The sequence below is a fragment of the Ammospiza nelsoni genome, chromosome 5, assembly GCF_027579445.1.
Source record: "Ammospiza nelsoni isolate bAmmNel1 chromosome 5, bAmmNel1.pri, whole genome shotgun sequence".
NCBI classification, from domain to species: Eukaryota; Metazoa; Chordata; class Aves; order Passeriformes; family Passerellidae; genus Ammospiza; species Ammospiza nelsoni.
The window spans coordinates 12,310,062-12,335,389 of NC_080637.1; the positions used below are offsets into that span (position 1 = coordinate 12,310,062).

Consider the following 25,328-nt stretch of genomic DNA (forward strand, 5'->3'; position numbering starts at 1 on the left):
GTGAAAGGAAACACAGATCCCAGTGCTGGCACCACAAACCGGTGCTGTTTTAAAATAATAGAGGAAATCAATGTGAATGTTTGTGTCATTTTGAGGAAAGAATTATTGTAAATATGTGTCCCTTGTTCCTCTGACAAAAACAACTACGTGTTGTTTCCTTCAGAAGTGGAAACATACTGGTGTGGTGATCATAAGTGCTCTGGGTTTGTTCCATGCTGTCTTGGTCTGTGCTGTCTCCTTTTGTCCACTTTTGGGACTAAACATTCATCTAAGTTAAAGACATTTGAGCTGACTGTGTCAATAAGAGAAAGGCTCAAAGACTGTTAACTGTTTTAGGGCAGGAACTCATTTCACTCTTATATGTGTTAAAAGCCCATTTCTGGTCTCACTGATGTCATCTGGAATTTCCCAATGAACTGCAATGCAAGCTGGCTGAAAATCTTCTGTAGGGCACAAGGGCTGGATTCTTCTGTCAAGCAGACATATTCAGAAAATGAACCTAAACCACTATGAAGTATTTGTAGTAAATTAGATGTTTAGACTAACTCAGTCTCAATTGCCGAAAGACATCAGAACCTTGAAAAATGCGTGTGGCAGCATCTATTAAAGCTTTAATGGGAGAATTTGATGACCTTCCATTACAACCATTACTTACTTGAGGAAAGAAGTCTATTTAAGAACTTTTAAAACATTTTTGGTGAGTACACCTGCCTGAGGTACCAGAAATGAGCAAAACCACATTCCCAGCCTGTCCTGTCTTCCGCCTGCCCGTGCCCCAGATCCACTGTCACTGCCTGCGCCGTTCCCCTTCGCTCCTGTGCCAAAGCAGCCGCCCTCCCACTCACCTTCGTCTTCGCAGTCCCCCTCCCACTGCGGCACCGCAGCTCCCTGCCAGCCGTGCTCCTGCAGGACTGACTTTCTTCTGTTACTGACTCCAGACTCCTCCAGCCAGAAAGGGGCCCCCGCGCCTGGTGCGACGCCCCCTCGCAGCTCCCCCAGCGCGAGGAAAATGGCCGATAACCAAGGTAATGACGCCGAGCCCTCGCCGCCAGCGCCGCACGCACCGCGGGCAGGGCTGGCACAGAGCTCTGCCGGCCTTCCCTGCTGCTTCTTAAATATTAAAGGCTCTACCCGCCACTCTGGCATCCTGGTGCAAGCTGGTAAAACACCTGAAGTTATTCTTGGGCCTTGAGAGTGCCACACCAGGGAGCGTGGCGTGTAGCTCGTTAATGTTTGAGCATTCTGGGAGCTGAACAGGGTTTTAATGTGGTGTGTTACAACATAAGCTCTGTGGAAGAATTTAAAACAACTGGTGTTGGGCATGACTGAAAAATGCTATGCTAATACATCAGGGCAATTGATTTCATGGGAATTTCTCACGAGCATGAATGTATACAACAGAGGGATCTGAGGTTTTCCTTACCTGTCTGTAGCTGATACACGTATCTTAGCCTTCACCTGGAATTACCATTTTGTACATATACTTACCCAGATCTGAAACAGAAAATCACAAGTCACAAGATCTGGAAAAAAATTTGATTAGGAAAATGCGATTTTTGGATTGAAATGCCATTTTTTTCACAGGCAGGAGCAAAATGTAATTTTTCTGATAAGAACTCTCTTGTCACTGGCTATGGCATTTAGTTGCAGATTCAGTTCAATAACTCCTAGAGATCTTCAGGAGTATAATAATTGTTTGTTTTCCTTCCTCTTTCTACTCTCTAATTACTTTATTTCATAGTTGCAGAAGGACTACTAAAGGACACACCTGACTGAGAAAACAACAGCTTGTCCTTGGATGCTGTTTATTTTATTAATATATACACACACTGAAAATCTAATTTGTAAACTCTCTACCTAGGATGTATGTGTATATGTGGGAGCTCCTCACATGTTCAGTAAAATTACTCTGCCACTCTTGTTGTTCCAAACAGAAAACATAATACTTACAATTATCTGAAATTTCTGTATTAAAACTGTCAATAAATGCTGATTTATGTAAACAATTTAGATCTGCAAAGAGTATAAATCTTTTTGTTTCCATCTGGAAGTGTAAATTTACTGTTTTCAATTGCCAAAATGCTCACACTAAAAAATGTGTAATCCCACAAGCTTTAACTTGTTTCGTGATCTTGTTACTGTAAAGCAATACTAAAGTGTACATGGACTCCATTTTCATTTCTGCTCTTTTGAACTTGTCAAACAAGAGCATCTCCAAACCTTTAAATGACCACTGCTTCTGCCATGACACCCAAGAAAAACTACTTGTGATGATTTTGCATTGTATAACAGCTCTGCTCTTTGAACATTTTTTGAACAAGCTAATCAACTCATAAGAAGAACATTATGCAGCTAATCCTAATTACTCTGTTAGCTGCCTGCTTAAATTCTTGTAATCCAAACACAAATAATTTTTTATTGGATTAGACAGTCACATTTTCCTCTTGATGACAGATCTACCAGCAGACAAGGGAATAGGGCCTGGTGATGGTTTTGCAGTCCAGATAGACACAGTTTCATACTTTCTTGTAGCTAGTGTAGCAGTCAGTGTTCATGCTTGCTTTATCTGATTGCCCTTGAATGCTCTGCATAATTGTGTAGATTCCTGTCTCTCTGCATCTATTACAGCTCCTAGTTTAACACTTGGGGTAGTCTGCTCTGTAGACAGTCAGCTGTACTCACATTGCATCAGCAATTGTACTGCAAGTCACAGAGCCACCGAGCGAGTCAGGCTGTGACACTGGTGTGATTTATGTTGCAGGAGAACCCTGCCCAGAGAATGGCAGAAGCCCAGGCTCGGTGTCTACACACCACAGCTCTCCAAGAAGTGACTACACCACCTATGCCAACAGCAACCACGCCGTGTCCAGCAGCACGGCCACGCCACCCGAGGGCTGCGCGTCGCACAGCCTGCAGAGCAGCGACGTGGTCATCCACCGCAAGGAGAACGAGGGCTTCGGCTTCGTCATCATCAGCTCCCTCAACAGGCCTGAGTCTGGCTCCACAATAAGTGAGTAAAGCAGCTTTTCAGTTCATAGCTCTCCAAGTTTGCCCCAAATAAAATTTAAAAAAATCCACTGTCGCTATAGGACACAGAACAACACAAGTGCGCGCACTGCTGCTTTCAAGGTGAAGGAAAGGGAAGTTTATTTTCTGACTCTAACATTTACAGTTTTCTAAAAGTAACAGTGAAAGTGTCACACACTGGACAAACTAACAGTCTATCAAATTTCTCTTCCTCTATGAAGGAATGCAAAACAATAAGTTATTTACAGAAAGTGTGAGAAAGTTCATTACAAGAATGCTTAGAAAATCTTAAAAAAATCAGGGCAACACTCCACACCAATAGTTTATTTAAACCTATCTGCTAATAATTTATCACAGCAGAGATTTAAACTGAATGTTTAAACATTGTTTAAACAATGTTTATTCAATGTTTATTCAGAGGCACTGCTTGTTTTGTATTCAACAAAACCAAAAGTTATTCTGTCCTCTGGAGCCCTGTGCTTCCCACATTTCTTTGGCTATCAGAGTAATAGAAGATTCACTCACAAAGTAGATTTTGTCAGTTACTGTGTCTCAAAGAGACACTATAAGTAGGGTTATGTGAATAAATTATTCTCCTACATGCAACTGAATTAGACTTTTTTAAAAATCAAGATGAAGTTCAGCAAGTTGAAAAAAAGCTTAGAGCACAGCAAACCCTATGAAAACAGCTGTCCAATTATGGGACTGCAGGAGCAACTAGAAGTTGGGAGAACTTCTTAAGTGCAGGTGATGAGAGGCTGATTTAACTGGGTGAAGACAGCATCAAAATTACAGCTGAGTATGGGGGATAGGTGTATCTCTGTGTACTCTGTAGTGCTGCGGCGGCAAGATCTGCCCTTAATAACTACAGCTCACTTTCTGTTCAGAAGACTGATTTTCTCTGTGAATCAATTTTATTGCTTTAATATAGACATCTGGTGCCACTTGAGCTGTCCTGGGTACATCCAGGGAGAGATCAGACAGGAGTGACATAGGACCTACACAAGACTCAAACCCAGGTAGTGGCAGCTGCAGGCACAGGGGCACCTTTGGGTCTTTCCAATGACATTTGACCCTGAGAGCTGAGCCCTCTGGAAGAAGGAAGCAAAGAAGGCTTTCGACTGAGAGACATCCACATGCCCCACCAAATAATGCTAACCACAACTGAAAAAACAAAAGAAGGGAGATTTATCATTTTTCAAGTTGAAGCCTAGTACAATGCTTTCCCTACACTAAAATATGTTTTGAAGGAACTGGTTTTTTGCCTGAAACTGGTTCCTGACGAAATAAAATCACAATTTCAACTTCAGGGCCAAACACCATTCTTCTAAATTCATACCTGAAAAGCAGCCAAGAGAATACTGGGAAAATCTTATCTCACAATAGCAAGTTACCTCAGAAAACTTTTTTGCAGTATTTCATGATCATGCAGTTATTAAAAAAGTTGCTTTTCATGCTACCTCAGCTGAATTTTAAAACTCCATGACTGCTGGAATTAATATTGTAACAAAACCATAGCTAATTAGCCTCTTGGGACTCTGAGTTTTCACATTACTGAATATAATAGCCAAAGAACTGGAAGTTGTTTTGCAGAAGATCAGAAAAGAAAAAAATAATCAACTGTGGTACATATATGTTAATCAGTTAAGTCAGTCATGATTTTTTTCATGAAAATTGTTTTATTGAGAGAATTTCTGGTTGGGGCAGATGGAGAGGGAAAGGGGAGAGAAAGAGAAAACCAAACATTCTGTGACTGGAATAGTCTCTTGAAGACTACAGACCCAAGTTCAAAATCCTGCTTTGCCTCCTGCCCTCCAACTTGTTCTTTGAGTACTTTTCTTTCTTCACAGGCAACTGTGTAAGGAGTGATTTTTGACGCTCAGTTGAACACCTCCAATAGTAAAGGGAAATGACAGCCTTCTGTGGAAGTGACAAGAGAATTTAATCAAATAATAACTGCATGGAATTTCAGTGATCCCCAAAAGTACCAAATCCTAAGTTTACAAGAACGGTGAACAAAAAATTACATTTGCTGTAGACAGTGACAGAAAAGAGAAGAAAATACCCTTCCTATATAAATTCTGTTACACAACTGTAGTAGGAAAAATATCTTGAAAATTCCATCATCTGTCATCAGTAATTAAAACAATCTAAAAATTATTGACTCTTTCTAGAGTAAGAGAGGTTATTTTCTCTACTTAATATTTACTTGGGTGAAGTCATTTAAGCTTTATTAACAGGAGCATAGCCAGTAGATTGAGGGAAATGATGATACTCTTTTACTCAGCACTCACTGGCATCCTTTCAGAATACAGCATCTAAGTTTTGGGCCCTTTGGGAGAAACTCTCCTGAGGTACCTTCTATCTTGAAATAACACAAAATCCTTTTATTGAAATGCACAATCAGAAGTAGAAAGCATACCAACAGTAGGAAAATATCAAATGGATATAGGAATATCCAAAATATATGATACATCACTATCAAAATGTGGACCTGCATGACACCATGCTAAGTACTCATTCTGATAGCAGCAATATCTTAATTGGGTGAGATATTGTGCTCTGCTTCCAGTGTCCCCTGTTTCAGAGGCAGGGCACTTGTTGCCAGCTCCTGTGTCCCCATGTGGAACAGAATGATGCTATGCAGACATGCATGCACAGAGTAATGTTAATGTTCTAATTGCAAAGCAATTCTGAAAAATTCAAAATGGGCAAAATAGGTCAAAAAAGGGAGCATCATGTAGTGCCAGACACTGTTAGGAGGAGCAGCACCCAGGAAGTTGTCTCACTGGGAGCATCCTCAGGGCAAAGTGAGGAAGGGTTCCTTTGATATAAGAATGTTTATTTCAATAACTCTATTCCCTCCTCTACTTTCTTGCAAAAGCAAAAGACTTGAGGTCTTGGAAGAATAGGTATCATCACCACTATTACTCAGGAAGGCAATTAATTATGCACTGACAGTATTTTCCTTGTTGTTGAAATCACACTTACAAACTGTGTTTTACAGTCCAACAGATTACAACAGCTCTTGTGGAGTGCAGGAGCAGGCACTTGGTGTCACCAGGTGCTTCAAGCCCTGCTGAAATTGAGGCATCATTCCAGCAAGGCTGCTCCTGGATACAGAGCTGCAGGGTCATTGGTTTGCTGCTCTGCAGTTGGCCTGAAGCTGGAGGGGTTGCACAAAGCTGTCCTGTTTGCCAGGAGAGTTTGCTCTGTCTGCAGGACCATCCCATGCAGCCGCAGTGCTCCAGCTGAGTCTCAAATCCCTTCTCCACCCTCTGGTGGGTTGTGGGCTGCACTGCTCCCTCACCGCCTCCTCTTAGGAGTTCTTCATGCTCCTTTGACCTGAGAATGAGCCATGACAGGCTCAGCAGCTCCCAGAACTACAGATGGAATTCTTTTTCCAAGAGGTTTAGGGTCCTGGTCAGCTTTTCTCTCGATATGGTTTGCAAGGGGTTTGTTGTTATTCTTGGTTTATGGGCCTGCCTTTGCTGTGCAGAAATATTCAAAATACTAAATGCTGCTTTTTTACTATTGATAGACACAGAGTGAGGACAGACTACAGTCATAATTAGGAAACACACTATTTTTTCACATTTTGTGATGGGCAGCACTGAAATAGCTGTCAGTTTGATAAATTAACATTAATTACTTTGGAGCCAGCCTTTAGATATGAATGTCATTTTTCCTTACTGGTACTTGCTTAAACATCCAATTCTTGGGGCACACTTATTTCCTGTGTCTATAATGGTAGAAATTTTGTTTCCCATTTGTCAAGGCATTGCTTGGGATGTTCTCTAATCCAGCACAGGGGATTATTTTGCACTGAACTACAGTTCTGATGTGGGGAGATCAGGAGTTGAAAACGAATGACAAGGATTGAATGAAGAGATTTTACAGGGCAAAGCAGGGGCATAGGAAAGGTCAGCCATGCTTCAAAACTGTATCAGTAAAAAGAGATAAAGTGGATAAATAAAGAGCTGTGCTTGAGTGGTATATCCTGGAGCAAGTCATTTTGCCTAGTGCAGCACGCAGAGGATCTTGGAGTGCAAAGAGATTAAGGAAAGAAAATACACCTGTCCAGGCTCCTGACCTATTTCTAACAAAAGGATTAACTTCCACTGCCTATAAAATATACTATTGTGCCTTTCCCCAGATCCTGTTCCAACATTAAAGGGGAATGTGGCTCTCATTCCTTTTCCACACATGAGAAATTACAGCTAAAATACTTAAATTTAAGTAATTAATCTACACTATGCATTACATTTAGGGAAGTATTTTTAGGGTATCAAGATAATTTCACTATCTGCAGCCTATGGAAAAGCACTTGCAGATTTCTGGAGGTGACCAGAATGAGATTTATGTCCCAGAATTTTATGGAGTTAACTTGTTCCTGCCTTCTTTGTATCTTTTTTTTTTTTTTTTTTTTTTTTGCAACTTCCAATGAAGTTGGAAAATTGGCAATATTTCCAGGAATTTCACTGTAGCAGGTACTGTCAATTAGCACAGTTATAAAGTGTAAACAAACTGAAAATACAGGCCTAATCAATAAAAAATTTTAAAAAAATTAAAGACTGTGCATACTTATTATGATCTTCCTTCTGCGCTTTGCAAAAGAGGAGTTGTAGATTTAATTTGCCCCTACACTGCATGTGCCAGTGCCTGCTGGATTTTGAAAACAGGATAAAACAGAGTCTAATGAAAGAAGTTTCTTTCATTTCTCAAAACATGCAGTCTTAACTAACAAAACATAAATCCAAGCTAAGCCTCTGCTGACTGCAGAAAACAGCATTCTGAGCAAGTCCCATTCAGCCCAGAGTTTCTTTAAATTCCTTACAGTTTAGAGCTAAAAACCAGTTTATTGATCAGTGATAGCTGTGTGATCTGTGTTTGTGCAGCAATTTCAACTCTGCTTTGCCTGGGTAAGATGGTGGTTAGGGACATAATTTTATGTGACCAATCCTCAAATTCTAAAGGATACAGAGCTTTGGAAATTAGGATGTCTGTCTATCCCACCTAGGACATTTTTGGAGCATAGCAGTGAAAACCCACCCACAGTGTGCATCCCCCATGGAAGATATTTGCAGTTTGTGGGCAAGGAATCTGGATTCTCATTTCTATGCAGCTGTGATACTCAGGTTTGAGCTGTTCTGCCTCCTCAGCTACAAAAGCACACTTTCTAAGTATGTTTAAGAGACAGTAAAACTTGCAGCTGAAAGAAATTTCTGTGTGATTTAGTTTCTCAAATCAACACAAGCAATTATCATAGTGAAAACAACCTTAAGGGGTCAAAGAAGTTTTTAATATCATCAAAATACATTGCTGCAGTTTGCAGGCATGAAATATTCAGTTGTCTATTTGATATTTTTTGGAGATAAATAATGAAGGATCTTAACTGCATTACTCCCTTCTCTAGATGATTTCTGTCCTCCAGAAATATTCCAGTGTATTTCTGAATACATCATTTGGATCTACAGGTGTTGCTCATGTGTTTTCAAAGAACAAACACTGTGAGTTTTCTTAGCAAAACCCATCAATACAACCAAAGTTTTTCTAGGAATTCCACAGGGCTCACTTTACTGTCATTAAAAGCATTAATTAAAGTCTATGAGTTCGATTATTTTTTCTTAGATCTTCAGCTTTCTAAGGTATGTGCACTCCTTACCACTTAGCTTTCTTAGGCAAGCAAATATGCTCCATGACAGCACAAAATGGGATGTTTCCATTCATAGCTTCATTAATCTTATAAAGAAAAGGGATTAATTTCACATGCAACTATGCAGAATGCATACTTTTTCTATTTTCCAAATAAGTGTCACACAAAATATCCTATCCATATCAGGAAAATATGTTTTAGCCCTGATGGAAAGTCAACCATACTCAAGTTTTCAGAAATTTAGATTTTTCTATAGCAATGAAATTACAGGTGTTTATATTTAATATATTCTTCCAATTAAAATCTGATATGCTGAAGCCTGTCAGTTGAATGAAAACCTTTGCATGTTTAGAGAATTGAGAATATAATAAATATTCATTTGATCACTGTGTAACATTGAAAAGGACAGCTGGCTCAGGAAGGCTCATTTGCTTGGCTTATTGTCTATATCTGTTAACACTAGAAAACATTGCAAGAATTTATCTGCCAGAGGGTTGTAATAGATAAAGTAGAGGTTTGATTTTTTTTTCTCCTTAACTGATACTTTTTGATATTTAGCTACTATATAGAGGGGAAAAACTGGAGAGTTGCTGTCTAAAAAACAGTTTCAACAGTTGTGTCTAGAAGGACTGAATAGATGTAAAAAAATTACTGATGTAAATCAGAAAAGCTTTATATATGGTCATGTTTTCTTAGAATCCACTCCTTTTTGCTTGTGGGTCTTTCAAATGAGGAGAAATTATTTTCATATTCAAAAAGCAAGAGGCTAGTAGATATATCAGCTTGTTGAGCTTATTCATCAATGGTCTGGGTGAAAGGACAGGGTGTACCCACAGCAAGTTAGCTGATGTTACAAAACTGAGAGGAGAGGCTGATACACCTGAAAGCTCTGCTGGCCAGACCTGGGCAGTCTGCAGAGTTGTGGGGACAGGAATTTAATGAAGTTCAAACAGGCAAATGCAAGGTCCTACATTAAGAAAGGAATGAACCCAGGCACCAGCACAGGCTGGGGATGACTTGTGGAAAGCAGCTGTGTGGAGATGGCCCTGGGGATCCTGCTGGACAGCAAGTGTCCATGAGCTGGCACTGTGTCCTTGTGGCCAAGCAGCGCCGTGGTGTCCTGGGGAGCAGCAGGAAGAGCATTGCCAGCAGGCAGAGGGAGGTGGTCCTGTCCCTCTACCTAACCCTGGTGAGGCCACATCTGGGGTGCTGTGTCCAGTTCTGGGCTCCTCAGTCATGAAAGTCATGAAACGACTGGGGAGGGCCCAGTGAAGTGCTAAGGTGTGGTAACCGCGGAATAATTAGCATGGACTCCAAGATTGCAGAAGGCTGATCAATTCCCTTATTCTCTGTCCTATATGATACTATAATAGACTATAATCCTATATTATACTGTATTTATTAAGAAGCTCGTAACCCTTACAGACAGTCCCGTACAGCTTTGACCTCATTAGTCAATCAATCCAAACACCATCACCAGTGTCCAATTAAGAAATCTGTTTGGTAAACAAATCTCCATAACACATTCCACATGTGCACAACAACAGGTGCAGCAAGTAGAGATAAGAATTGTTTCTCATTCTTTTCTCTGAGCTTTCTCACAGCTCCCCAGGAAAATCCTGGGACAGCTTTGTGTCTCTGTTCAGAGGATATGTGATTGCCACACTAAGGGGGTGATTAGGGAACAGGAACATCTTTCTCAGAGGAAAGGCTGAGAGAGCTGAGCCTGTTCCACCTTGAGAAGAGGTGGCTGACAGGGGCTCATACCATTCCATACAAATATCTTGAGGGTGGGTGTCAGGAGAGTAGAGCCAAACAATGGGCATTTGGAAAAAACACAGAAAGTTCATTCTGAAAATCTTCTTTCCTCTGAGGATGACTGTGCACTGGACCAGGCCCTGACAAGGTGGTGAAATCTCCTTCTCTGGAGATATTCAAAACCCTTGTGACAAAATTCAGTGCAATTTGCTGTGACTGAACCTGCTTTAGCAGGAGGTTAAGCTATGTGATCTCCAAAGGTCCCTTCAAACACCCTTCTGTGTTTCTGCGATATATGGTGTTAGGAGCAGTGTCTGGACTCAGCAACTGCTCTGGGTTGGTGTGCAGCTGACCCAAGCATATGGACACTCAGGTATAATGACACAAAATTTGTTCTCTGTTCTGTGACATGCAGGTGTGGTAAGGATATTAATTTGAATCATGGAGAACAAAAGTGAGTGATTCTTATCAAATATAAATATAGAGAAAAATGTAAGTTTCTGAAAGCAGACCTTATCCACTTTCTAAATGCAAAGATTTCCTTTAAATCATTTTGTCTTTAAATTTTTAAATTTAATTTCTCTTCAATGTGCTAAGTGCTGCTCATTGCATGATTAAATACATTCAGGGAAAGCCTCAGCTGCTACAGGCCAACTCTGTGTCAGTTTGTGCTGTTATGGTGTAAATATCTGAGCAAGATTTAGGAGGTGAGATTAATGACTTCAGATATCAGAGAAACTTTGGTGCACTCAGGATTCAAAGTCATGAAATTGTGAAAAATACAGTGCAGAAAAGTAACATTGTATTGCATTGTGAGATCTTTTGCATTGTAAGATCTTTTGTTAGATAAGGTTTCTGCAGCATTGCTACTCTGCTAGATTATTTTGGGTCTAGGATTGAAAGGATATCACTCCTATATCTATATCACTCCTGAGTATCACATTTTGCATTACTTGATAGTACTAGAGAAAAAGACTATATCTATTTTTGAGGGCTGTGTGGTTTGTATACATATAAATTCATTCTTACAAATTTCCCATATTTTCAACAGTTAAAAAATATGTATTAGTCCTTGTTTGCAGTAATTTTTCCCTTGCAGTCTCGTTCATTGTATAGTCTAAGAGAACCTAGAAATCAATTGTTCTGCAAAGGGGCAGCTTGTTTTCTACTTTCACTTTTAGCAAACTTTGTGACTTTTTTTTTTTTAAAAGGCATGAATCCAAGTCTTTCTGTATAGCCTGCTAATATTAAATGCTGCTCAGGTAGCTCAGTGTTTTGAAATAAGGGGATCAGATTCTGTGCAAAGTCTTATCCAGGCACAGGCTTCCACTCTTTAATACATACATATGTTTGGAGAACAGCTTGTGGTGAATTGTTAAAAGAGGGATGAATAGTTCAGTAAAAATTTTTAAGGGCGGTAGGAAACATTTACCACTAGTCAGGATTTTGGGACTTCCTTTAAAAGGTTACATCATTAAATGCTCTGCTCAGATAAAAATAAGACCCAGAAGATGCAATTTAAGAAAAAAAAGTACTTTATGTTAACAAAACCTTAATTAAATGCCAGACATGGGAGATTTCTTTCCAAGAAGAGACCTGCCATGCTGGGAGAGACCCAATAGGCACACAGCTCCTTGCTGTCCCTTTGCTGTGACCAGCAGCAGAGAGGACAGCACATACAGCAGACAAGACCTTTCCCAGGCATTGTGTCAGCTTTTACAGCCAAGGTTTTCTGATTTATTCAGAAATAATAATTTGTGTGTACACCCCTATAAATTGGTCTAATCCCTTTTTAAATTCTTTTCTGCCCCTCCAGAAGGTTGCCCCAAATTCTCTTTTGGAAGGTGTAGACAGCGAGTTCATGGACAATTCCTTTGAGCAGAGGCTTCTTTTCTGCTTCTGACTTCCATGCTCCCCTTCTCTGAATCTTTGTGACTTCATTGCTGTGCTTTCTGAGATGAGGGTACTGAAGCAATTAGCAATACCAAGACTTTAGGTGCACAGCATTAAATAGCAATAGTTTGTTTCACTTGTTACTCTTTTAGAACTCTTAGTGTCATATTGACTGTTTTAATGAGTTTATGTTTTTAGACAAGTAGGCACACATTTCAAGGTCCCTTGAGTGATAATAATTAATTTAGGGCTCATATCTGCTTAATCTTAGGCAGGGTTATTTTTTCCTTACTTGCATCATCTTGCATTTCTTTTCATGAGATCCCGTCTGCCACTTCTTTCAACCCACTCCCTACTGACAGTTTACAGCTCTTCCCCACTTGTTTTAGATGTGACCATTCTGAACAATAAAAATTCTCCATTATGGAAATTCACAGTTCATTTCCACCTTTGCTCCTTAGCTTTTACCTCATTAATCCCCTATGAGAGTAGTTCCTTCTTATCCCTTTGAAGTAAGTATTTCACTACCAAAGGCTCTCTCTAAAAACTGGAAGTTTTCTAACATATTTTAACATGGGGGTTTTTGTGAACAATCAGATAATCTGCATCCCTTAGAAGAATTCATGCTTGTAAAGAAAAAGCCCTAAAAAATCCTCCCCTCCCAAGGAAGCATTTGGGACCATGGCAGCCAGGATTTTGTGGCTTAGGAGGGTGCTCAGGCAGAGTCCCACTGGGAAGAGAAGCAAAGAACAGAAAATGCTCAGGATAATATTATCCTGAGAGGGAAGGAGCCAGGAGATAAATGTCTCCTCATATTATCTAGAAATGTGCATGAACCAGTTTCTGCTGCGTGGCCATGAGCTCCTTTAGTAAGTCCCCAGATTTGCCCATAAAACCCTATAGAGCATAGCAGTGTAACCTTGAATCCAACAGAGATTCAGATTCCTTCTGCAAAATTTTCCCGCCCCCTACTTTGCAGCAAGATCAAATGGCAACATATGGCACCAATACAGCCTGAGAAGAGGAACATTAAATCCCCAAATAGCAAAGTGGAGTAGAAAAGGTACCTTGACAGACACAAGTTTTCATCTGATGGTCACCTACTGTCAATCCTTTCATAACACAACAGAATGAAGGGAGTTCAGGGGTACCAAAACATTTAGAGTAGGTACCTTTATCAGGAAGGTGAAGACCATTAGGCTTAAAGGGAAGAAGAAAAGAACACCAAGTTCCTCCTCTTTCTGCCTCCCTTCCTTTGTCTCAGGATTTGGATCTGAGCTGGAGTCTCATGGCTCTCCCACCTCCAGCTTCAGTTTCAGCAGACATCTCAAACATGCAGACATCTGCTCTATTCACTTGGCAGGTACAAGAAGTCCAACAAAAAATTCTTCTGCCAAATTAATTGGACTTCCCACCCCCCACCCTCCCACACCCCTTACTACTGAAATGATGTCTCTACTTAGGCTAGCAAAAACATCTTTAGGTATGGAAATGGCAAGCATGGAAACTTTAGTTGTGGCATCTCTACCATATTTCCCCTTCTTTCTTACTACCGAAATTCTTACTTTTTTACATAAGACAGTCTCATTTTTAGATCTCCACTGATACACAGTCAAGACATGACAATTTCAGACAGATCTTTTATTGCATTTGCCAGAAACAGGCAGATTTTAGTATTAGTTTAAGTGATTCTTGCTGATGCTGTAAGAATAGGTTTGATGAAAAAAGTGCTTTGTAAACATAAACTGTTTAAGAGTGAAGTTACTTTTTTATTTGTTTGCTCACTGATATGTATGTATGGCAGTTGTATGTCTTCATTAAGGGCAAAATAAATGCAATTTTTTGTAGAAAGTGTAGCTATACATATTTAATCTATTTTAAAACATAGAAATGTTTAGACATTGTAGCATAAATTCAGTGCTTGTTTCCTAAGCAACAATGCATTTCTGAAGTCCATTTGCTGTGTCTGCATTAGTAAAGTTGTGTTTAAATTTATATTCATGCCTGAACCATAGTGGTAAAGAAGAGAATGCACTTTGATTGTGGCTTGCACTTCAGAGTACTCACTTATATTTTCAGTGTTCCAAAAATTAATTTTAGCACTGTAAACAACATTTACATCCATACTAGAAACAAAAGTCATTTTGAGGTATGTCTTTCGTGACTTTATATCAGATGTGCAGTCTTTGTTAGTCACCATCAGTAAATGTTTATCAAGGTGCTGAGAAATTTCTTCTGCAGCAATGTATTCTGAACACATCTCCTGTTCGAGCTTTGGTTTATATGAGCATTGATAACCTAGATATTTCCAAAAAATGTGTTTGAACCATCTTTTGTTTCATTTTTCCAAGTTCTCTGTAGATAATTAAATGTTAAGGTTATACCATTTTTGAAAAAAGAAGCGCACTGGTTTTAACACCAATTTAAAGGTGGATAGTGAGGCTGAGCTGCTTTGTGCTGTTTTCCAGGACTGAAGTGTGGGACTACAGAGGAATACTCAGACACCATTAGGATATTAATAGACTATATAGTCATTTAATTGTGATAAGCATATTTATGAGTACTTGGGACAAAGAAAAATAGCATGCTCTTTGGGGAGCCTAGAGAAAATACTCAGCTATAGTATATGCATTTAGTTAAAAAACAGAAAATAATAGAGTAGAAGCACTGGTCAAAAAATCAAGAACAATATTTGGAAAATTTAATGAAAATTGAGAGAAGAGACAAAACAAGAGCATGGATGGAGTAAACAGAAATGTGAAGAACCACAGAGGAGAGCAGAAGGAGAAGTTTTGTTCTGTAATGTTTTAAGAGGGCTGAGATCTTTTGATGTAGTACATGTCTATGTACTCATAGCTAGCTGTCAATTCAATTCTATTCATTTATTATTAATACCCACTTAGAGAGCTGCACATGTCAATAAATCTTCATTATTATTTCTACTTATTCATAAACACATTTGGATGGAGGAGAACAATTCCATGTACCCCGGGCATTTTCAGTAACAATTTTTTGTATATAAAATAAATAATATTTTTGGTGCCTCTATTGCAAGATAAAAATAAAGAAGTTCTGTAAAACAGGAGGTGGGAGACAATTTATGACTGCTACTTATTGTATAAATTTATATCCTTTCCCTGTTTTAATGCCTTATTGTTTCCCTGATGTGCTTATTAGGTTGTTTCCTGCCAGGTTTGCAAAATAACTGAATTATAAACTTTGGACTTCATATGTATATGCCATGTGTATATATGCATCTGGATTTTGAATTTGTAGTGAAAAAACACAGTACTGTGTTACTGCAAATGACATTGCATAAGAATTTATATTCTTATATACTTTTACACAAGCTGCTTTTTAATTCATATAAAACTTCCTTCTAAAATGAACTGGTTTTCTTTCATTTGTGAACATGACCACTTGTTTCAGCACATGTTAACTGTTTCTATTGTCTCTTGTCTAGCTGTACCCCACAAAATAGGGCGGATAATTGATGGAAGCCCTGCGGATCGCTGTGCGAAACTTAAAGTTGGAGACCGGATCTTAGCTGTGAATGGCCAGTCTATTATTAACATGCCTCATGCAGATATTGTGAAGCTCATTAAAGATGCAGGTCTCAGTGTAACTCTTCGCATCATTCCTCAGGAGGGTAAGTCAATGGCCCTTAAAGACAGGAAGAAAATTTTAAGTAGCCTCCAATTAGCTTAAATTATGTCACCACTTGAAAGAGCATCTTTTGTTCTCCTTCCTCCGCTGTAACGTGCAGCACACCAGAATTATGAGCTTAGAACTGGCTCAGATAGGATCTGCATTCTTGAAAAGGTTTCCAGTTATGAAAGGGGTATTTAAAGCAAACCTGGAGAAACCTGACAGAGAGAGAGAAAGAGGATATTAAGGTCTTTTGCAAGAATTGTCTTCTACATGGAAAAGCACTTTACAAGAGAGACAAGTTTTGAGTTCATTCCTTTATATCTTGCTATAAGCCAAGCCAAAGTTTGACAAAGTGATTCACAAGAGACTGCAATGGTTGTCACCAGGCATGTTCGGCCACCAGCTACGTGTGACAAAAAGTGATGTGAAGGAAGAGTTCAGATTTGGCAGTTTCCTTCATCACTATCACATAGTGATACATCACTGTAAATGCACAAGGCAGGAAATAACTGAACCCTAAATTATCTCATTTTTAGGGTGAGGATAAGGAGATAGACTCATTATTCTGGTCATTGCTCCACATCTAATCAGTGAAGATCTTTTGATGTTGGTTCCTTGAGGTTTGGGGTTGATTTCAGGGCTTTTTTTAGTTTAACAATGTGCTACACTGCTGCATGAATTGTACCACATTAATGAGACCATGTCTTTATGTCTCAGCAACAAATACCGGTAGAGCTGGGAATGACACACAGAAAGTAATGGAATTACTTAATGATCCATGGCCCAGTTAGATGGCCTTCACCTTATGCTGCTGCATCCAGCAAGGGGACAGGGAAATTGTCTGACACTGGTCACAGTCTGCAACTGAGAGAACTCATCTACTTTGTTAAATGAATTCAGTGAAGGGAAAAACACAAACGTACACACATTTAGAATTCACTTCAATTAGCACCCTTATAATTACTGGAGGTCAGCTTTACAGGCATCTAAAACAAGTGTGTTACTTCATACAGTCCATGAAGTTTGTTTAAGCCTCTCTGGTATCGAGGTTAAATAACATCATTAATAGTTTAGTGTTAGAGATGGATACATTAAATTAGAAAGAAAGCAGAGGTGCAGCTGACTTGCAGTAGTACAAGATGTTCTCAGGTGCTAGTGATGAGAAATCATCTGTGCCAAGGCACAGCTTCCCTGTGTGACTGTGTGACATTGGACACCTCATTTGCCTTCTGATATTAGCTTCTCAGCTTAGAAAAATTGGTAAAAAATCTAATACCTCTGTAATACACTTTCAGGTAAAAAATACCATATAAATGCAAAGCAGTTTTAGAAGCAGCTCATGGTTTGACCAGTTCATCCATAGTTATGAGAGTAATGTAGAAATGAGGGACAACATTTCCAATCTTCCTCTCTAAAACTTGCAATACAAAAGAGACTTGCAGATGCAAAATGGGCAATTACAGCCTTAAGCATAGTAATTACACAGACAAGTATTGCTTATGCCTGCATGAGGAGTGTTTTAAGTGCAAATATACAAGCTTTTTTTGACAATTAATCCTAAATTGAAAATATTTTCAATAAAGTAGCCAAAATTTTTTATAATTGTGGGCATAAATTAGTTAAGTAGAGAATATGTACCCATAGGGAAAAACTCACATGTTAAAAGTTTAAAAATAAACCACATGAAAATTAAAACTAGATTCAAATGTAAAACTACGCAAGATCTGTATCATGTGTAGCTCTTGCTGTTAGGGATGCTCAGCCATATGTGTGTGTCCATTTTGTTTGCTTTGCACCATGCCACACTGGCCTCACTCCTTCTGTTGCAAGGAGGAATAGCAAAAACATATTTGCCTTTGCTGTTGATAATGCAGGAACTTCGGCAGTGCTCTGTCCTTGTGTGGGCAGAGTCTTTCTCATTTATGCATCCTAATAGGTAATGGTGAACAGGACTGTGCTGGTGTGTTGGAAAAAATACACTTGATATGAGCTCAGTACAAAATGAGTCTCCCCCCAAGTCCAGCAGGAAGCCTGAATGAAGATTGGCATCTTTTATTTATAGCAAAGCAACAAAACCATATTTCCTATGCCAATCTCTCTGACTTTTTGAATTTTGTGTTGTTTGGAAAGAATGATTCTGTTTTTCTGCACCGTTCCTATGTGGAACCTCAGTCATTTGACATAACACAGTGAAATAAACTATCAGTTCAAATGGTTAGTCAGAATTTTTTGAGATTGGGTTTACTGTTTTACTGTTCACAGTCCCTAAAAATTTAAAGACAAAAAATTCTTGATAAGCTCAAAGACAGCAGGACCTAATATGTTCCTAACACTAAACACCAGTGTTTTAGCTTTTGTGACACGTCTATCATCCCACTGGAGAAAACAGTAAAATGTTCATCCTCTCAAAATGAATTTTTTTCAAAATGGAAAACATTTCAAATATCTTGTAGCTGTGCTAAGGCACATGAAGGACAGGGAGGTCATTCAGGACAGCCAGCACAGCTTTACCAAGAGTAAGTCCTGCCTGACCAACTTAGTGACCTTCTACAATGGAGGAACTACATCAGTGGACAACAATGGACAAGGGAGGATCTACAGGTCTCACCTATCTGGACATCTGCTAGGCCTTTGACATGGTAGCCCACAGCATCCTTCTCTCTAAACTGGAGAGAGATGAATTTGATGAGAGGACTGTTCAGTGGATGAGCAGGTTGAGGAAAGAGATTCTGCCCCTCTACTCTGCTCTCATGAGACCCGGCCTGGAGTTCTGAATGCAGCTGTGGGGTCCTCTGGACCTGTTGGAAGCAGTCCAAAGGAGGTCATGAAGGTGACCAGAGGGCTGGGGCACCTCTCCTATGAGGAGAGGCTGAGCAAATTGGTGTTGTTAAGCCTGGAGAAGACAAGGCTCCAAGGACACCTTATTCTGACCTTGCAGTACTTAAAGGTGGCTTATAAGAAATATGGGGATAGACTTTTTAGCAGGGCCTGTTGTGGTAGCACAAGTGTTCTTACAGCTTTGAACTAAAAAGGGACAGATTCAGACAGATATAAAAAACAGGTTGGTTTTTTTTTTATGATGAGAGTAATGAAACACTGGAACAAGTTGTCCAGAGAGGTGGTAGATGCCCTATCCTGGCATTCCTGTCAAAATTCAAGGCCAGGTTGGGCAGGGCTCTGAGCAGCTTGGTCTTGTTAAAGATATCCCTGTTCATTGCAGGGGGGTTGGACTAGACAATCTTAAAGTGTCATTCCAACCCAAGCTCTTCTGTGACTCTATGATTCTATCATTCCATCATTCTGGGATCTGTAAATCTATGCTTTAAAAGAATATGTGAAACGTGGAAGCAATTTCCCTTGTTCAATTGTGTTTTAAATAATGACAGTGTCAACCAGAATTATAGAAGTCACCAAGATTTCGGATCCCACAGACTATCAAAAGGAGACCATTAGGTTCAAATGTCTTAAAATCTAATTATAACCTGAGCGAGTAAAAGCGACAATGCATAAATTTGCTGACGTAGCGCGTGACCAAAAATTATCATTGTGTACCTTTGCCCTTTATTAAATGCTGCCCTGTGACAGGTGTTCCATCTCCATCTCCCCATGAAGCAGAGCTGAACAGCCCGGCCTCGGCACCCAGCTCGGAGAAGCAGAGCCCGCTGGCGCAGCAGCACAGCCCCATGGCCCAGCAGAGCCCCCTGGCGCAGCAGAGCCCCGTGGCCCAGCACAGCCCCGTGGCACAGCCGCCACCTCCACAGCCCCTCCAGCCACAGGGACACGAAAACAGGTTCTGCACTTTCTCATTTCTTCTTTTTTTTTTTTTTTTTTGGCCACTTGTATGTTAGTCTGCAGTCAGGAAGAATTTTTTTTATGGTGGGTTTAATCTCTGGTGTGTCATTTACCAGCCAATTTCTCGCGTGTAATTTATGCAAATTTATCTATAATGGAAATCAAATGGTAGGGGGACAGAAATTTTGCGGCCAGCTGTATTAAATGCTGTTTATAGAAAAAGCACACACAGGCTGTGGGATGAGACAAGTTGCTGTGACCTCCAATCAACACTATTTAGTCTTTGTATTATTTTTTAGCATGTTAAAAAAGGCTGATTACACTCACTGTCTTTATGCTAATCTTCTGTAACCAACACATATCAAGATCCTCTTCCCCAAATGATGCTAGCTACAGGACTGCAACTTTTCTCTTCTGAAAATACATGAGTTCACTTGTGATTCAGACACTACACCCTCTAATTCTCCTTACTTAACAGATGTAGCACTTTCACTTGCCCAAAATTATTTTCTTTCAATTAGTCATACAAGGAAAATTACTTTGCCTTATATTTAATTGAGTACTTTCTCCAAAAGTGATCACCTCCTAGAAGACATATGTTTCTGACAAAATTCAATATGAAGTTTTGACAAAAGTCATTTAGTGCTACTGGAAGTCACTATTAAATATCAGTTAAAGTGGGAATTTTCAGATGGGAGCAGCAAACGATATTAATCAAAGTTCCAGAAAGAAATTCTGTAATAATTTTACTGAAAAGTGTAAGCTCTAATTGCTCATGTCACCATTTACATATTCAGCAAAAATTACAGTGCCTCCATCTGTGAATAAAAACATCATCTACTGATATGCAGCTGTGGCCATATATTGGGCACCTGCCTAGAGATGACTCTTTTTTCAGGAAAAGGTCAACTCTTGCTAGTTCACACAGTATTATTTTTCACTAGATTTCATAAGCTAGATTACAGCTTGTTTGTATAGCCGCATACATTTTTTCTTTACCAAAATAAGATTTCAAAACTCTTAGGAGTGATAGGAGTATTCGCTAGGCTCTTTTACTTCCAGTATTAAGGCTTAGTATCACAGGATGCCTCACATTAAGTTTGTCCTCTATCTTCTTTTTACAGGATCATGATACTGAGTAAAGAAAGTAAGAGGCTTGCATGTATGCATGCAGGTCTTACTAATCATGGCATCAGTCTATTTTAACCTTCTCAGAAAGTCAAAGGGAAATAGTTCTGATTTTTTTGTGTCTGGTTAGACATTCAGATTATTAAAACTACTGTGTTGGAAGATTAGCCATAATTTCATTGTAACAACATTAATAAATTAATGAAACTTTGAAACATATCAGACAATTTGAAACATTTAGATTCAGTTTACCTTTGTATATATAAATCAAGATAATCAAAAACAATGCTGTCACTTTTTCAGAGTGTAATTTTCAAAATCTCTTTCAAAGTCTGTGTGTGTCTCTGTATCTGTATATGTCCATGGACAGACATGGTCACTTGGTTGACTAAAAACTTCCAGTCTGTTATTAAAGCAGAATTTGAAATGTCTATTTCCTGTACAGGAAAGAAATGTTTCCTTTGGCACCTAGGGAAGAGCGTAAGAACATTCACTTTGTGAACATTTTTGTTCAAATATAACCTAAACCACTATTACAGAATTACCTTGCTAGAAGGGTTCAGGACTTTCTTTGTGCCTCTTTAGCACACCACATGGCTGAGGTAGGGAAGTTTGCCATTAGGAATGTTCTTTACTTCACCCTGAAGTGCCATTGTGTGCTGATTTCCATGTGCTAAGGGAAATTCCCATCTGAATAAAGTAAATAAGTAGCTACTGTATCTTAGAAAGTCACATTTTCTTTCAAATTTTAGGACCCACCTCCTTGTAACCATTTACCAGCTAAAGCGATATTTTACTTGTTATTAATTCCTCATAACCAAATTTATTTTCTTTTCACCTTATGTTATTTCTGTGAATAACTACTGACATGAATTTACTGACATAGCTTTTAGCCACATAGCCTGATAGGGAGTGTATAATAAAAATAATACACACTGTAATAACAGATGTTATATCAAGGAATAGCTTTCATTAAAGAGGTAACAGCTAAGACAAAGAATTTATCCTTTTTTAACCTTAAGAAGCTCACAGTAATACTTTATGTCAATGAAAGGGGATATACACTGGACTGATATTCCACTTATTCTGTAGAAATATTAATTTTGGAAAAAAACACTTTATAAACTCAGTGAATTATTTTGTAGTGAGCATAATGGGTGTTTTCACATGTCGTTTCATCTTCAACATAGGTAAAGTGGGAATCAAGATGTTTTTCCTGTTCCTGTCCCTTTGAGTCCAATCCTGATCTCACTGATACAAGCTGGAAAATAGCACAGTTTGACCTGAGGGAAAATTGCTTATGCCCATGTTTCAAAAGTGCTCACTGTTTTCAGTTGCCTCAATTATTTACCCCTGAGAGTTTTGCTTCCCTGTGAAAATTTGTTCCGTGTAATTTTGCAGCCGGGCAGCTGGCTCTCACTCCTCACTCCCTATTGCATGCAATGCATATTCCTAATGAGGCCTGCTGCTCTCTGAAACTGAAACACTGTTGCCTCCCTCAGCTACAGGTCAGAAGTAAAAGCCAGGCAGGATGTGAAGCCCGACATCCGGCAGCCGCCGTTCACGGACTACAGGCAATCCTCCACGGACTACCGGCAGCCCCCGCTGGACTACCGGCACCCGCCGGTGATGGACTACCAGCAGCCACCCCCCCTGGACTACAGGCAGCCCCCGCTGATGGACTACAGGCAGCACTCCCCCGACACCCGGCAGTACCCCCTGGCCGAGTACAGGCAGCCCCAGGTACAGGCAGGGCTTGGGAAGGATGGAAGCTTGACAGGTCTCACAGATGTGTGTGCGTGGCAGAAAGAATTTTTTTTTAATGTAGAATGTGAAGAAGGAATAGAAATAAAAGCAAGTTTTGATATAGGAGAAGAATTGCTGAGACAGTCTAACTGGATAACCAAGGAGGCAAAGGGTGTGTTAGTTAGAAGGGGTTTTTATGGCTTAGAGCAAAGGATAAACCCACCTCAAACAAGATGTTTTTACCAAGCAGAAAGATAGCACAGGCAAACAAGTCAGCAGACATTGCAAGTAGAAAAAATGTCTCAGAATTTTCCATTGCAAGAAAACCGAAAAACAACTTCCAGCTTTAAACTGTTATGTACTAACTTTTAGTGATTGGAGAATAGTAGTTATGACAGGCTATAGATAAAAGTTAAGGGATAGATTGGTTCTACTGCATTAAGATGCTCAGCAAAGTCTATAATGCATTGTAACCCAAACTAAGTGTCTCCAGGCCTGCCTGCAGCTGGAGCTGACAGCTGTGGGCACAGGCTCTGCCACCCATGGCCTTGGAGTGCTGTAACATCTTGGATGGAATAAACTGCATTTTGGAGAGCTGCCTGGGGTCCCACATCCCTCATTTTGGCTCTTACAGGCAGACATGCCCAGAGCACTCCTACCCACACAGAATGCTGAAGGGTCTGTAGGGACAGGTCATGGATGCTGGTAAGGAATATCCCACTATGGAAGGAAAAGTCGCATTAAAGGGTTTTACTCTGAATTACTACTTCTCTGTAGAGGAAATTACTTCCAAACCATTAATATTTATGTATTAATGTGTGTGATCTGAAAATTAACATTACATTTATAATTGTGTGACTGTAATGTTAAATTAATGCCATTTTTAAGGTACTGGAGTGCTGAAATAAAAATTCGAACATAAATATCCTTTTCATCAGCAGAGGACTTTTTTCATTTTTGGCACATATTCATTCATCAGACAGTGGGTGTACTTAGGTCCGACTGCATTTCTACAGCATTCTTGAAAATTAGGATTTTTATCTAATCGGACTAAATAAATAAAGGAATGAAATTCTGACTGATAAAATTAAATTTCTGTTGGTAATAGTCTGGATGAGTAGAAACTAGCCCATGAAACTTGTTTCTTTGACATCAAGCATGATCTGACAAATTCAAAGCGATGATGAGTTAGATGAAGAGTTATGGTACCTTGGACAAGACTCCTCTGATGACAGATATTTACTGACAGTTTTGAAGGTTGAGGATTTAGCTGAAAGTTCAGACTTTAAAAAAGATCTTCCTTTCTCCTTACATAAAATCAGGAAAAACAGAGGTCAAAAATTATTAAACAGGAGACTGCAGACTTCTGGACACTATATGCTGGAACCATGTGTAGGTGGTTTGTATGTCCATATTTTCAAAACCAGACACGTAAACCATATCAAGAAAAATACTGAAATTCCTAAATGGAATCCAGAGAAACCTATGAAAATATTGTACATTTCAGTATATAAATAACAAATATCTATCCCCATGTGCATACCTTATAAGATGCTTCTTAGCATCTACAGAGATGCTTGGGTTGGCTCTTTCCCAGCATCCCCAGTTTAATTCTCTAATCAGTAGACTGCCCAACCCAAGCTTACTCGTTATTTTCTGCTACACTCATGGATCTTGCACTCTTGGCTGACAATGCATCAGAAGCTACATCACAGTTTCCCTCCCAGACCCCTCTATGGACCTTTGCTTATATCAAGTGGATCAATACATTTTTGAAGAGATCAATTTTAAAGTTCTCTTGAATGCATACCACAATGCCCATATAGTTAATTGTATTTCATTTTGTGTTTGTCTGTACAGGACTTTGATTATTTCACCGTTGATTTGGAGAAAGGAGCCAAAGGATTTGGGTTTAGTATTCGAGGAGGAAGGGAGTACAAAATGGATTTGTATGTGTTGAGGTTAGCAGAAGATGGACCAGCAGTAAGAAATGGAAGGATGAGGGTGAGTAAAATACATTGTGACATTTTTTTTAACATTTACAGATATTTTTGGTGATGGGGTCAAAGGGAAAGTACTTTTTTCACCTCTGATCAGGTTTTAAAAAATAATGCCAAATACCACTTCTAAAATAAGCTCATTCTGTAGGGACTCAAAAAATTAGTTGATACATATAGTGGATCCCTGTCATTTCCTTGCAAATAAATTTATTACTTCTGACTGATAATACCTTTTACCATGTTAAAAATTTTTGTTATTATTATTTTCACTCTTATCTAAGCAACTTAAAAATCTCATACAAAGTTTGGTGTTTCTTAGACAATAATAACATGATTAACATTTGGGTCTCTAATCACAAAAGCAAAGTGATCACTATATGATATCTATTAGATAACTATGAAACCTAAGACCTCATCTGTGTTGTTTTACTAATTTAAGCAATTTGTCTTTGTATTGTTTGCTAAATTTGTTCATTGATCTTAATCTTGTTTGTAGGGATCATGATCTTAAAGAAAAGCAAACACAGAGTCTGTATAGGAAAAAAATACCTAATCAAAATTAGAGACATTTAGTCTGTCCAGTTGTGATAAACACAAGGTATAACTTCATCCAAGCCTGCTGATACTTTGCAGAATTGTGAGTACACAAAAAGGAGAAGGAAAGAACATAGGCAAGA

General features: G+C 39.2%; 1 protein-coding gene across 5 annotated transcripts in view; it reads left to right on the forward strand.

The window, feature by feature from the left end:
- Positions 1 to 25,328, forward strand: part of MAGI2 (membrane associated guanylate kinase, WW and PDZ domain containing 2) — a 702,840-nt gene that overhangs the window by 636,830 nt on the left and 40,682 nt on the right. For 3 of the 5 annotated variants that reach the window (XM_059471477.1, XM_059471474.1, XM_059471476.1), the window contains 5 exons: positions 2,762 to 3,010; positions 15,798 to 15,983; positions 19,601 to 19,775; positions 22,408 to 22,648; positions 24,512 to 24,655. In XM_059471477.1, coding sequence (XP_059327460.1) covers positions 2,762 to 3,010; positions 15,798 to 15,983; positions 19,601 to 19,775; positions 22,408 to 22,648; positions 24,512 to 24,655 — 995 coding nt within the window. Of the gene's footprint in view, positions 1 to 938; positions 1,026 to 2,761; positions 3,011 to 15,797; positions 15,984 to 19,570; positions 19,776 to 22,407; positions 22,649 to 24,511; positions 24,656 to 25,328 lie in introns of all 5 variants that reach the window. The other 2 variants (XM_059471473.1, XM_059471475.1) reach the window with 1 other exon arrangement.